Source organism: Pteropus alecto, unplaced genomic scaffold, assembly GCF_000325575.1.
Source record: "Pteropus alecto unplaced genomic scaffold, ASM32557v1 scaffold40, whole genome shotgun sequence".
Taxonomy (NCBI): Eukaryota; Metazoa; Chordata; class Mammalia; order Chiroptera; family Pteropodidae; genus Pteropus; species Pteropus alecto.
This window is the reverse complement of record NW_006431919.1, coordinates 21,017,300-21,029,560: the sequence shown is the minus strand read 5'-3', so window position 1 is coordinate 21,029,560 and position 12,261 is coordinate 21,017,300. Positions and strand designations below refer to the sequence as shown.

Below are 12,261 nucleotides of genomic sequence, written 5' to 3'. Positions count from 1 at the left end.
TGTCACTTGTGTAGCATGTAGAGTCTCCGGCCTGCTAACCTCTGGGTGGGCCAGCAGAGAGCTCGCGGAGAGTCTAGAACTTTCTGCGGCGATGGCACTGTTCCGTGTGTGCACTGGCCAGTCGGGCAGCATGAGCCGTGTGCGGCCGCTGAGCGTTGGCAGCGTGGCCGACGTGACGGAAGAGCTGAACTTTTAGTTTTGTTTAGTTTTTCCATTAACGTGAGTTTAAGTAGCTGAGTGCGCTGCTCCCATCGGGTCCTAGAAGGCCACGCGGGCCTGTGGGCGTGGCCGCTGCCTCAGTTTACCCCAGCCGCCTCCGAGGGACGAGCGTTATTTCCGTGGTGTGTTCCCGGGCGAGAAAGGCGGGCAGGTCTGGTCTGGGCCCAGGGCCTGGATGAGGTGGTCGGTGGGCCGGGGTACGAGGGGAGGAGCCCGCAGCCCCCTCCCGCTGAAAGACGGCTCGTTGCCAAAGACGCTGACCGTTCTCTCCAGCCTCTGCCACTCGGGACGCAGACGAGTTAGAATGCACGGTTTCTGTCCCCTTTGTCACCCTAGTTCTTGGAGCCAGAGGGAGGGAGGGAGGGGACCCGAAAGATGGCCCCCGCGGACCGTAGACAAGGGGAGACACAGACTTGCTGACGTGGGGGAAATAGGAAAATCTCCGTGGTCCTTCGTAGCCCTGGGTCCACTGTGTGGCGGTCATTGCGGACAGCGTGGGAGCCCCGCCCTTCAGTGTAATGCTGTGGTTTGCAGCAGGGGACCCCAATCCCCAGGCCGCGGACCAGTACCGGTTCCGTGGCCTGTTAGGAACCGGGTCTCACAGCAGGAAGTGAGTGGCGGGTGAGCCAGCGAAGCTCCCTCTGTACCTGCAGCCGCTCCCAGCGCCGGCATCACCGCCTCGGCTCCGCCTCAGATCATCAAGCGTTAGAGTCTCATAGGAGCACCGGGCCCTGGTGCCAACAAGGTCGGGGACCGCTGGTTTACAGCTTTGCGGGTTATAAAATCCTTTATGAGCAAATGAGAGTGTGCTGCGTGTGTCTGGCTGTCCCCGTCCGCCTGGACACCTGTTCATATGGGATGGCGCTTGTCAGTGTGGTCGGTCGTTACGTGATGTGACTGTCCCTGGGACCTGCCCCAGGAAGCTGTCAATCCCCCGAGAGCAGGGCCGAGTTCTTTCACAGCGCCGCGTTCCTGGTCCCAGCACAGTGCTGGGCGCTGAGAAGTCACTCAGCGTCTGCTGCGTGACTGTTTACACACAGAACCTGCAGGCCGCTGGCTGGCCTGACACCGCAGCACCAACACCTCGCTCAGAAAGCCCGGAACAGGTGTTGCCCATCCGTGGTCAGACAAGGCCTCTTTCATGTGGCGAGTCGGGGCCCAGGGCTAGCACCTGGGCTGGTGACACCCCCACACCCTCCCACACCCCCACCCGCGTGAGCTCGCTCTCCAGGCTGCAGTGGTGTCTGCACCGGGCCTGCGGGAGGGTCAGTGGGGGCGTGTTAGTGGGCAGGCCCGGAAGTGGCAGGTCTCACTCCGCTCACATGCTGGTGACTGGAGCTCGGTCCACGGCCACTCCAAGGGAGGACCAGGCCACGTGCCCCGGAAGGAGGAGAAGTGCTTTGGTGAACAGCTAGCTGATCTCTGCCACATTTAGGGCCAGTCAGCAAACTGTAGCCTGTGGGCCAAATCCCGCCAGACTTTAGTTTTTATATAAAGTTTTATTGGCACACAGCCACGTTTACATGCTGTCTGGGTGCCTAGTTGCGACAGAGAGCATGTGGCCCCCAAACCTAAAACATTTACAGGAACAGCGTGTACACCGCTGATCTAGACCATCCACCTTCTTCCCCATCCGTGCATTTTACCGAGACGAATCAGCACCTTCTCGTTCCTGGTCCTCTCTGTGCAGAGCCCCTGTATTTCTCAGCGTGTTCTGTTCGATCTTGGGTGTTTCATGTATTTGTTTTGGGGATGGTTAATATGAGTGAGATCTTCGTTTCTTATCATTTTGTATTCTAAAAGGTCAGCACTTACACGGAGGAAAGGTGGTTCTGTCTGTGCGTGTTTGTTCTTTTTTTGGTACGAGCTTCATACTACTAATTGGTTTTTTTAATGTTACATTTTGAAAAAATTTCCAGCTTCCAAGAAAGTTACAGGACTAGCACAAATAATTCCTATACGTCTTCTGCCCAGATTCATCCGTTTTTGACATTCTGCCACGTTCGCTCTAGTATTTCCTGTCTCTCTTCCTCTCTCTCTACATATATATAAACGTTATTTGAGAAGGATTTATGTAGATCTGATCCTTTTTCCTTAATGCCACAATATGTATTTCCTAAGAAAAATGGTATTTTTCCATAAGCAGAGCCTTTTTAAAAAATTTTTTATAAGATTTTCTTTGAGCCAAACTGATGACCTTGCCAGGAAGCCAGATCACAGATGCTGTCGATAGCCTCAGCCTCGCTATTAAATCGAAGGAGTCCAGCATCACTGCGATGCGCTGGCCTAGCCCGGAGCCCGATTTGTCAGTCGTCCCGATCCATCTTTGCAGAATCCCAGCCCCGGCCGAGTCCTGTCCAGGTGGACGGAGCCTTGCGTCCCGCCGGCCTGGCATCTTTGTCGCCTGACCCTGGAGCAGACCCTCAGCCTTTCTCTGTCTTGATTGACCTTGGCATTTTTAAAAGAAAACAATACAGTTATTTTATCAATGTCTCTCAATTTGGGTGGTGTCCTTGATGCAGATAGTGTGGGTCACTTGTTCTGGGCGGGCGTCTGGGCCTCTCCACCGAGTCGTTACTGTTTTTCCTCTGTAACTAACAAGCAATTTTTGAAATTCAGTACTGGAATAAAATGTTAACTGTGTATCCAGTCACATTGACTGCTTCTAGTAACAGTTTTTCATTCACTTTTCACGTGTGTTTTCTAGGTCATCATCTTCATCTGCGTGACGGTTACTTTGTCTCTTTTTTGTTGTTGTCTCGTGGAATTGCCTAGAACCTCCAAGTAACACTGAATAAATACCATGATGGGGGCTTCTTTCTTCCCTCTGGCCCTGCCAGGAATGCTCACGAGGCATTTCAGAGCAAATACAGCTCGCCGCGTAAAAGCCACTCTCTTAAGGGAACCTTCCAGATGCCTCTCCGGGGCGAGGTCCCGTGGGCAGCACCCCGGCGCCCAGGGCTCCACGTCCTGCCGTCTCGGTGTTCCTTAGTGGTTGGTAGTTTGCTTATCTGATGCACCGAGTATCGTGGGGGCAGGACTGTGCTTTGCTGGTTGTCTTCCTGGAACCACAGTACCTGCCAGCACGCTTGGCACACAGCACTAGGGCACTTCGTGCATTGTTGGCAAAACGCATCAAGAAACAAATAGGACAGATCTGAATGCAAAACCAGTGTGGCCAAAGAAAGTGATAGCAGGCCATCATAGTGGTTCAGCTTTTGAAAGGTCTGGCTGCATCACCCCGCGGCTGGATGCCCTTGGACAAGTTGACAGAACCTCAGGCTCCTGTCTGTAGACAGAGCCGCTCCTGGGTAATCGTGAGACATTAACACACTCACGGCAGTGTGTTACAGTACCCACCTCTGTGCTGGCATGGAGGCACGCCCGCCGTCTGCCGCGTCATCGCTGTCGCCGCGTCGGAGAGGGACTGTGTTCACCCCACAGAGCATCTGGTGTCTGAAGCGAGATCTGACCCATTGGTACAGAAGCTGTGGCGGGACCTCGAGCCCATCACAGTGGAGCGGCGTGGACAGGCCCTCTGCCTTGCAGCGAGGTGCGACCCCTGACCGGGTGTCACAGAGCAGCATGTTCTTGCATCGCCAGGATCCCTCCCGGCTCCTACAGGTGTATGATCGGAGTGAAACATTAAGGTTTGTTTTCTTGTGCTTCTCCGAGCGGCTTGTACAGGGAGCTCAAAGGACAGGGGGTTGGAAAGGGGGAACTCGGGCTTTACCTTAGATCGGCTTGAACAACCTTTGTAGGGCAAAGCCTGGCTGGCTTAGGCAGGATACCAGGAGATAAGCAGGGCTGAGGGCTTTGATCCCCAGCCAGCCGCGGTCGCCAGTCACAGCACTGCAGTGTGAGCGAAGGAAATGCTGCGATCTGGCGGTGGGAGCCCAGAACTGGTTAAATAATTCATAGGTATTTCGAGGCATAAAAAATACAGAAAAGTGCAGAGGATAATTTACCACGTACTTGCGTAACCACAAGGCATCGATACTTGTTTACATTTGGCCATCTTTTTTCAAGCCTTTTTTAAAAAAGAGGATCCCGTGCAGATGACGTTGAGGTCCCCCGTGTTCCCCTTTCCAGCCTGTTTTGCTCCCTTCTCCAGAGGCAGCGACCTTTGGGAATTTAACCCTTTCTCAGGCTTTCCAAACACACAGAGGTGCCTACGAATAACACACTGTCTAGTTGTGCTGTGGGGGCAGTTTACGCAGATGGTGTCATGCAACCTCTTCAGTGTGCTATGCGTATTTCCACTTCTCCAAATAGACTTCTTCACGGGTGATACCATCAGACACAAATAACTGTGACTGTCCCTTGGTAGCCCTGACATTCGGGCCCAGGCCTCCCCTGCGGTGCGGCCGCGATTCCTGCCTCCCTTGTTCTCATGGCTCTAACCACAGTGGCTTCCTTAGTGCCTGGGTGGCCTTGCTGACCCCCGGTGTGTCTGGCCTTCGGGACTCCCTCCCGGTCTCAGGTGGAGCATCACTGTCTGCTTCGCGCCCCGTATCCCCGCCCCGCCCCCCCGCCCCGCTCGTCCCCCGCCCGCCTCTCCTGAGCTGCTGCCACCCGCTCGTCCCCAGCCCGCCTCTCCTGAGCTGCTGCCAGACCATATAGCAGCAGCACCCAAGACGAGACAACCCGAGCGTCCCCCCAGCTGGCATGGACTCGGAGGTGAATTGGGTGCTGGATTCTTGGAACTTGGACCAGACCCAGGCCTTTCTAAAGGGCCCACATAAGGTAGGCTCATCCTGGAGTGGCCAGGTCCCTCCATCACTGCACATGTGGCTCAGCATCGCTGCACTGTCTGGTCCTGTCACCTTCCACATTTATGTGTTTCATCTGCAGGTATGTGGAACCCTCGTTACGCGTTCGGCTGTATTTGGGGATATTTCATTCTTCAGGTTTCTTACCCTCTGTCATACCTCTAACCTTTAAGGGAATGACCTGTAATTCTGACATTTGGGGATTTGATGCTCACATTTGTTTTTACTTTATTTTAATCAATAATTTTGTCAAATTTCATTATAACTCCTTGTAGCCTTCATCTTTTACAATTTTCAGAATCGTAAAACTGTAAAAACAAAAAAAATGGGTAAAATTCTTAAAGTCAGTGACCTTTTAAAGGACTAGAGGGGATCTCTTTGGAGAGCCATCTATCCAAAACGACTTCTCCAGAGGGTTCCAGATTGCTGATATGGTAGCTAACAGGAAGTCAGACGTCTGGAATTCTAAAGCTTATTTGGGAGCTTACTTTATCAGCCTGCATTCTCTAACTTTTTTTTAAGTCAAAAATTCTTCAGTATCATTTCTTTACAAAGGAGCTAGTTTCTAAAAGACAGCAAAAAAAAATGCTTTCGCTTTTATATACTTTTATATGTTTATTTCAGATTTTTTAGTATTAAATATGTTTATAGAAAATCTGGAAAATACAGAAATGTGGCAAGGAGAAAAGTCACTAGTAACCCCTGAGCCCAGAGGTGACCGCTAACGCCCTGCAGCGAGTTTTCTTTGTCTGTTTCCTTAAAAAAAAAAAAAAAGCTGGAATAGGCACCTGCTGGAACTGCATATTTGGGATGTCACAGCTGCTGTGATCCAGTCTTGTCACCGGGGGCTCTGAAGCACCATTTTCATGTTAATGTCTGTTTAGGGGAGTGGGTTAGGGTCGCTGTGGCTCCGGGAGTTAGGGCTTCACCTCTGTGGCCTCCCCACAGCGGAACGTAAACAAACAGAAGGGAGGGAACTCAGCGGGGTCCCACAAACACGGCGCGGGTCACCTGGGGGGCGGGGCCGAGGCTGCTGGGCGCTGGGCGCTGGTCGGGAGCGGGGGCCTCTGCCAGGCCGCGGTCCCGGGCTGGGTCACAGTGCTCATGCTGTCCACAGGCCAGTGTCGCTCCCAGCAGTCCTGCCCCCAGAGTGGAGAGAGGTCAGAGGCTGGAGAGTCACAGGCCGTGTGAAGTTGGGGGTGGGGCCGCCGCACCCCGCGGTCACTGCGTGCATTCGTCTCCTCTGGGGGAGCAGCAGACGCTTCTCCCTGTTCTCAGCACTTTTTTTTTTTTTTGCAAGATCAAATAACTTTATTAAAACTGGACAAATGTCACGATGGCCCATGAAGAGCTCTCGTGAGGACATAACTTAGCTACTTTACGCCTTCGTCGTGCTCCACTGCGAAAAAACGAGACTGGAGCCTGAGGGCTTCCCCTGGTCCCCGTGGACGAGAGACGTGGGACCCGCCCAGGCGCGGGCGGGAGGGACGGTCCAGTCTGAGGGGAAGAGGGAAGGTTACCCGCTCCCCACCGCCTGGACCGCTGTCTCGTCTCTGTTTTTGTGAAGTGCACTAGCTCTGTGGAGCCGGCACAGCACTGGGGAAGGAGGAGTCCCTGGGGACTCAGGGCACGGGCTGGGTGGGTACAGGCCGGAGAGAGCGGGCTGGGTGGATGCTGGCCAGGAGAGAGCCCCTGGCTCCGTTTTTTTCGTTCAGAGAAAACCGTCCTGATGAATAGGCCTTCGGGAGAAGTCTGTGGGACTCCTGATGCCATTTACATAACAATTAAACTAGTTTAGTGTCCCCACGCCGGCTGCCGAGACCAGGCTTCTCCCGGCCATTGTTCAGCATTGTTAATCTGTTTTATGGCCCGGTTTCCCCAAGTGGGTGATTCCTTCTCCTTGGTACTAAACACACACAGAGACCTGGGAGGCTGCAGTGAGCGCGGGCTCTGAGAGCCGCCCGGGATCCTTCCCCCTGCCCGCCCCGCCTGGCCGGCTCGTCCCGGCTCCACGCCACGCTGGCCGGCTCCGGGGCCTGTGAAAGCCGCTTTGCCGTCGATGCTCAGGTCCTCGCTTCCACTCCCCGTGCTGAGCTGATGGAGGACGAGCCCCCCGCCCCCACCCCAGTGGGGCTAACGGAGGGGCTGGGCGCGTGCCCCCTGCTGGGCTCCGGCGGCTTCCCTGGGTCTCAGAGGTGGGTTTTGCAGGGCCTGAGTCTTGGGCCGAGGTCAGGCCTTTCCAGGTTCTGCCAGGTGCTGATTCTGGCCTCCTGTGTTTTGTCTTGGGTCTTATCCGAGAGGGCGTGGAGGCCTCTTGAAAGAGTCCATCGCTTTGTAAACATCGTCCGGTTGCCAGTGATTACCCCGCCTCCCGCCTCCCATAGGAAAACCCAGCTCCTGTGGCAGCGGTGGCCTGGCTGGGGGAGGGCGGCCTGAGGGCGGCCCGTGGGCGAGGCCACGCCCTCAGGAAAGGCTGAGCAGCGTGAAGTCTGTTGGCCTTCAGTTAGCCACAGTCATTCTTTTAGTATGGAATTTATGTGACAGAGAACAAAGGTGACCAAAGTGTAATAAATTAGTGTAATAAAAACAGAGCAGTTTGCCCCAGACAGTATTAACTTCACCTTTCGTGTGATCTGGGAGAGAGTTTTCTCCAGTCGTTTCCATGGTGAGGCCACCGGTGGAGGTGTGGCCTCCCCTCCCCCTCACCTGCTCCCAGCCCCCGTGTTTGAGTGCTGGCCACGCTGGGGGGCCCCTCTTCCCCCTGGCTGCTCCCTCTTGGGGAGCTCGGGGGTAGGCAGCAGTCAAATGCCGCTTCTGGAAAAGAGGCCAGTAGAAAATGCTGACTCCTGAAAGTGACCGGAGGAGCACTCGGTGGCTGCAGCGCTGGAGCCCAGGCCCACGGCCCCTCGTGGCCTCGAGTGCCCGCCCCGCTCCTCCCACTGGAGAAGCCCCCGGCCCGGGGCCTGCCCCAGCTGTTTCCCCCGCCCAGGCCGAGGCCCTGTATGTGGCTCCCTGTCACCTGTGCCGCTCACTCTGCAGCACGGACATGTCTGTCCTCCTCCCTGACTGGGTCACAGGCCCTGTACTCTCTTCTTTATTTCATTCCTAGGCCTGCACGGGGCCAGGCGCCTAAGCGTTTGATAACCATGTTGCTGAGCTAAAAGCCGGGCGAGCACGCAGCGGGAGAGGCCGTGTCCGGGCAGCGTGGCGGGCCCACCGGGCCGGCTGTGACCTGGGGAACTCCTGCCAGGTCACTCCTGCCTGCCAGGGCCGGCCTCATCCCAGTTTTGACCCCATGCACCTCCACGGACCTCACCCGAGAACTTGCCGTGCACACACACTCGTGGGTTGTGGTGGCACGGGTGGTCTGCGAGGCGTCCAGAGGGAGAAGTTCCAGAATTTAACTGGTGAAATGGTGAACTCCTTTTGCCACAGTAAAGTTAATGCACGTGATAAAAATTTTCAAATGGCATATTCTGCCACGGGTTTGAACGTGTGGGCAGTGAAGTTCCGCAGGGCAGTGCTGACTCCCTGCCGGAGTCACCTGGAGCTGCCCTGTGCCCCCTCTCCTGCTCACCTGTGCAGCGGGCGTGGTGGCGGTCTCCACCTCCACAGTGACCGGGGGCGACCGGGCTCACCGAGGACAGCCTGGCTCGCAGGGAGCCGGGCGGGTAGCCGCCCGCTTTTTGACGCGTGAGGCGGGAAAACCAGGCAGAAGGATGACTTTTAAAGTTAAATCACTTGGTGGTAGTCGATTCAGCACCACTTATGATTTTTATTGTCAAAAAACAGTTGACAGAGTTCAGTTTCTTTGATTTCTCATCCGTAAGAAGATGAGAAGCAGGAGCCATCATTTACTGTTTTGATGACTTCGGACAGTAAGTCACAGAAATGGCTTATCTCCAGTGAGCCTCGGTTTCCTCGTCTGTCAAACAGTGCGGACGCCTGCTCCTTCCTGAGTTAATGGGAGCCTCACAGAAAGCACTGGACGAAGCGCGCTTCCTGCCTTCGGCCTTGGTTCAGGTCATCCCTGACGGCCCGCTCACTGCCTGCGGAGATGGCGCTGTCCGTCGGCGTTGTAACGAGCACGTGCGTGAGTGCTGGCGTGCGGGGGTCTGCGTGGACGACTGCCCTTGTAACGGAAAGGTCACCGTGGATGCGAAAGAAGTTGGGCGCCAGGCGTACGATCCGCGGTTCTGCTCCGGCAGGACTGTCGTCCTCACGTGGCCAGAGGGCCCGGGCCGCGTGGGCCGCGTGGCCCAGGCTGCGTCTAATGGAAACCGAGCTCGGACCGTCCTCGTCATCGTGGGGGGTGCAGCCCTGCCGTGGCGCGGGGTTCTTCCGTTCACTGTCCTTGCTGTTGTTGCTGTCACGGGTCACGTGCTGTGACTCTTCTTTCCCTGCTCCGTGGGGTTCTCGGCGGAGCTGGGCATCCCTCGGCGTTACCGAGGGCGCACTTGTTAGACGCCGTCCTTGCCGTTGGAGTCCAGGAAGCTAGGTCGAGGTTCACAAGCCTCAGAGAGCTCCAGAGCTCCAGGCACCTGGGGAACCCGATGAATTGGTTACAGGAGGCAAAGCCGGGCTCCATCCCTCGTCTCCTGACCCTTAGTCATTGCCGCTTTTTCTGCTAAACAGGGTGTCTCTCCACGACGCCGTGCATAAGACTGAGTTTATTCCAGTCCGGTTCGTCCTGTGGGTGCCACCAGGAACGCAGGGCGGTTCGCACGGGGCAGCTCTGGTGAAGCAGGGTCAAGGCTGGCTGCTCGGGCCATGTGCCTGCCAGGGAGGCCAGGCCCAGCAGCAGAGGCACCCTGCTGCCGGTGGCGGCGTGGCCCACCCACTGTTCTCCCAGCCGCTGGGTTTGGGTGCTGACCTTGAATGAGGTCCGACTTGGTGAAAGATGCACAGGGTCAGGACTGGGGCAGGGACGCCAGGAAACGAGATGTGCACTCGGAGGGGGCCGGGGCAGGGGACGCCGGGAGGAGGGGTGTCGGGATCACACGCCTGGCACCCTTGGGTGTTGGAGGTGGCCTGTCTGTGCCGTGTGTCCGTAGCTTCCCGGGTTACTTGCCTTTCCACACGAGACAGGTGAGGAGAGACGGCTGGAGTGGAGCGAGCCGGGTGGTCAGACGTCACAGAGCCTTGTGCAGCCGGCCATGCCCCCCCCCACCCCCCACCCCGAGGTCGCTCACTCGGGCTCGGTCCCTGTCTCAGAAACTCGGGCGAGCGCAGCAGGCTGCCGTCTGCTCCGCGTGCGGTGCCACCGCAGTGGCTCTGAGGACTGCACGGAGGACGGGCCCGTCCCGCTGGGGCACAGTCCACTTCCTCTCACACCTCAGGACGGCGCGTAGTCGCGGAGGACGGAGGTGACCTGTGCCTTCCACTCTGATTCATCGCCATCAAGGAACAAGGTTCCAAGAGGTGGCTGGGCCAGTCCTCCTGCCTTCGTACCTCCCCAGAACGGACGCGGGCCGTGGACAAAGCCAGCCTGCTGCTCTGCGACTTCAGCACCGGCTCTCACCTGACCGTGGTCACGTCTGCGTTTGGCTTGAATGCACCAGCTCCTGGCTTCTCGCTTTGCAGCTGGGTCTCCCGTCCTCTTGCCTGTGACGGTCCCGGGTGACGGTCCCACTTCTACTCCGAGTGCAGCCAGACACATTTGTGATCGAACACTGCTCAGACAGCCAGGGTCGGCGTGGACTAGGCACTGGGCTGGGGTGAATCATCTCTGTTCTGTTTGTTTCCGGTTGACAAGAGGGGACGCTTATTTTTAAATGGTGCCCGTAGCTCTGTGACTTCTGCGGAACTGCAAGCCAGACCTCATTTTTCAATTATGGTCAGAGAGGGAACGTGGTGAATACTTCTGGGGGCACCTACTCCCGGCCCCCTTCAGTTGATGAACGTCACATCTAGATTCATAATCAGATACCTCGTTCAGGTAATTTATCCAAGTAAATTTGTAGCTTAAAAAAAATATATATATATATCCTTCTGCCCTATTATTTTGCTAGTTACTAAGATCTTTAAACAATGGACAGAAAATATTCATAACCCATTGTATAAGCTTAAAGTACTAAAAACAAAGTTCCTTTTATGTAGTTAGTTCAGCTCTGTCGTGCGCCGGGCCCTGGGCTTGGAGGAGGCTTGGGAGTCCCGCCTCCATCCACCAAGCCCAGCGTGACAGGAACCCAACGCGGGGAGAATCCAGGGACAGTGGCCCAGGCCAGGTCAGCTTCCTAAACAAAGGTTCCGGTAGCCACTGTGCTTTAAGACATTTTCAGCCTTCCGTTTTTGAGCACCGAAACGTGACTCCCACGTCTTGTCACTTTGGCGGGGGTGGGGGACACGGAGGTGAGGCCATCACTTTCTGTCATCTTACCGCAGCACTGAGGAGGAACATTGCCACCGTCTCTCCTGGCAGCCCGGGTTCACAAAGTCCCCATCTTCCCGCACACTCTAGAAACAGGGGTGCTTCTTCATTCGTTTTCTCTTTAGGGCATTTTTAAAAATTTAAAAACATTTAAATTTTGATTTAAATGTTTTCTGAAGAGGTGATACCTTTCCACATTTCGAAACTCAAAGGGCGTGAGGCCAGCAGCCGGCCGCCTCGCGTCCCAGCTCCCTCCCAGGTGCCCGTTCCCGGCCCTGTGCAGGAAGAGCATAGCACGAAAAAGTGTCCTTTCCACCCTGCGTTCCGTCTCTCCGAGGAGAGCCACCCACGCTCAGCATCGAGTGTGCACGTGCTCGGGAAGGTGTGCGTGGGGCCCGAAGCTGCCCGCGTCTGCCTCGCGGGTGCGGGTCACAGCCCATCGGGGCCACGAGTGCGCTCGGCGGGGGTCTTGCTTTCATCTCGTGGGGAAGCCATGCAGAGGGGGTGTCACTGGAACTGCATGGCCGGTTCCAGGTGTTTCTCCTGCAGGAGGGGGAGGCATGCTGGTGAAGCATCTCGGAGGGGCTTTGGCATCGGGCTAAGTGACCTGAGCCAGACGTGGTGGCTGCAAGGCCGAGGGCCCAGTGCGAGCTCTAGCGAGACTGGCGCCATGCCCCGCTCTGCCCAGCCCCCGCTTCCCAGTGGGCCAGGTGGGACTTGGGCCTCCGCTGGCCGCCGGCGCGGGCGGGAGTGCCTAGCTGACCCGTGGGACGCCTCCTGTTTGCCAGTGGTCGGCGTCGGACTCCACAGAGCTGTTTGGGGTGAACGGGCGGGTGCTGGGAAGTCCTGTGTGGTGCAGCGTGGGACTGCAAGTTCTTTGTCTCTCACTGTCACCGACGG

General features: G+C 56.5%; 1 protein-coding gene across 3 annotated transcripts in view; it reads left to right on the top strand.

Annotated features, from left to right (window-relative positions):
• The first annotated feature begins 636 nt into the window (after nucleotides 1-636).
• The window catches only part of FOXK1 (forkhead box K1), a 44,855-nt gene continuing 33,230 nt past the window's right edge, over nucleotides 637-12,261 (top strand). For 2 of the 3 annotated variants that reach the window (XR_003044642.1, XM_025043140.1), the window contains exon 1: nucleotides 637-3,869. Coding sequence is in view for 2 of the 3 variants with exons in the window: in XM_025043140.1 (XP_024898908.1) it covers nucleotides 3,592-3,869 (278 nt within the window). In the remaining variant the exon portion in view is untranslated. The remainder of the gene's footprint in view (nucleotides 3,870-12,261) is intronic. The other variant, XM_025043141.1, reaches the window with a different exon arrangement.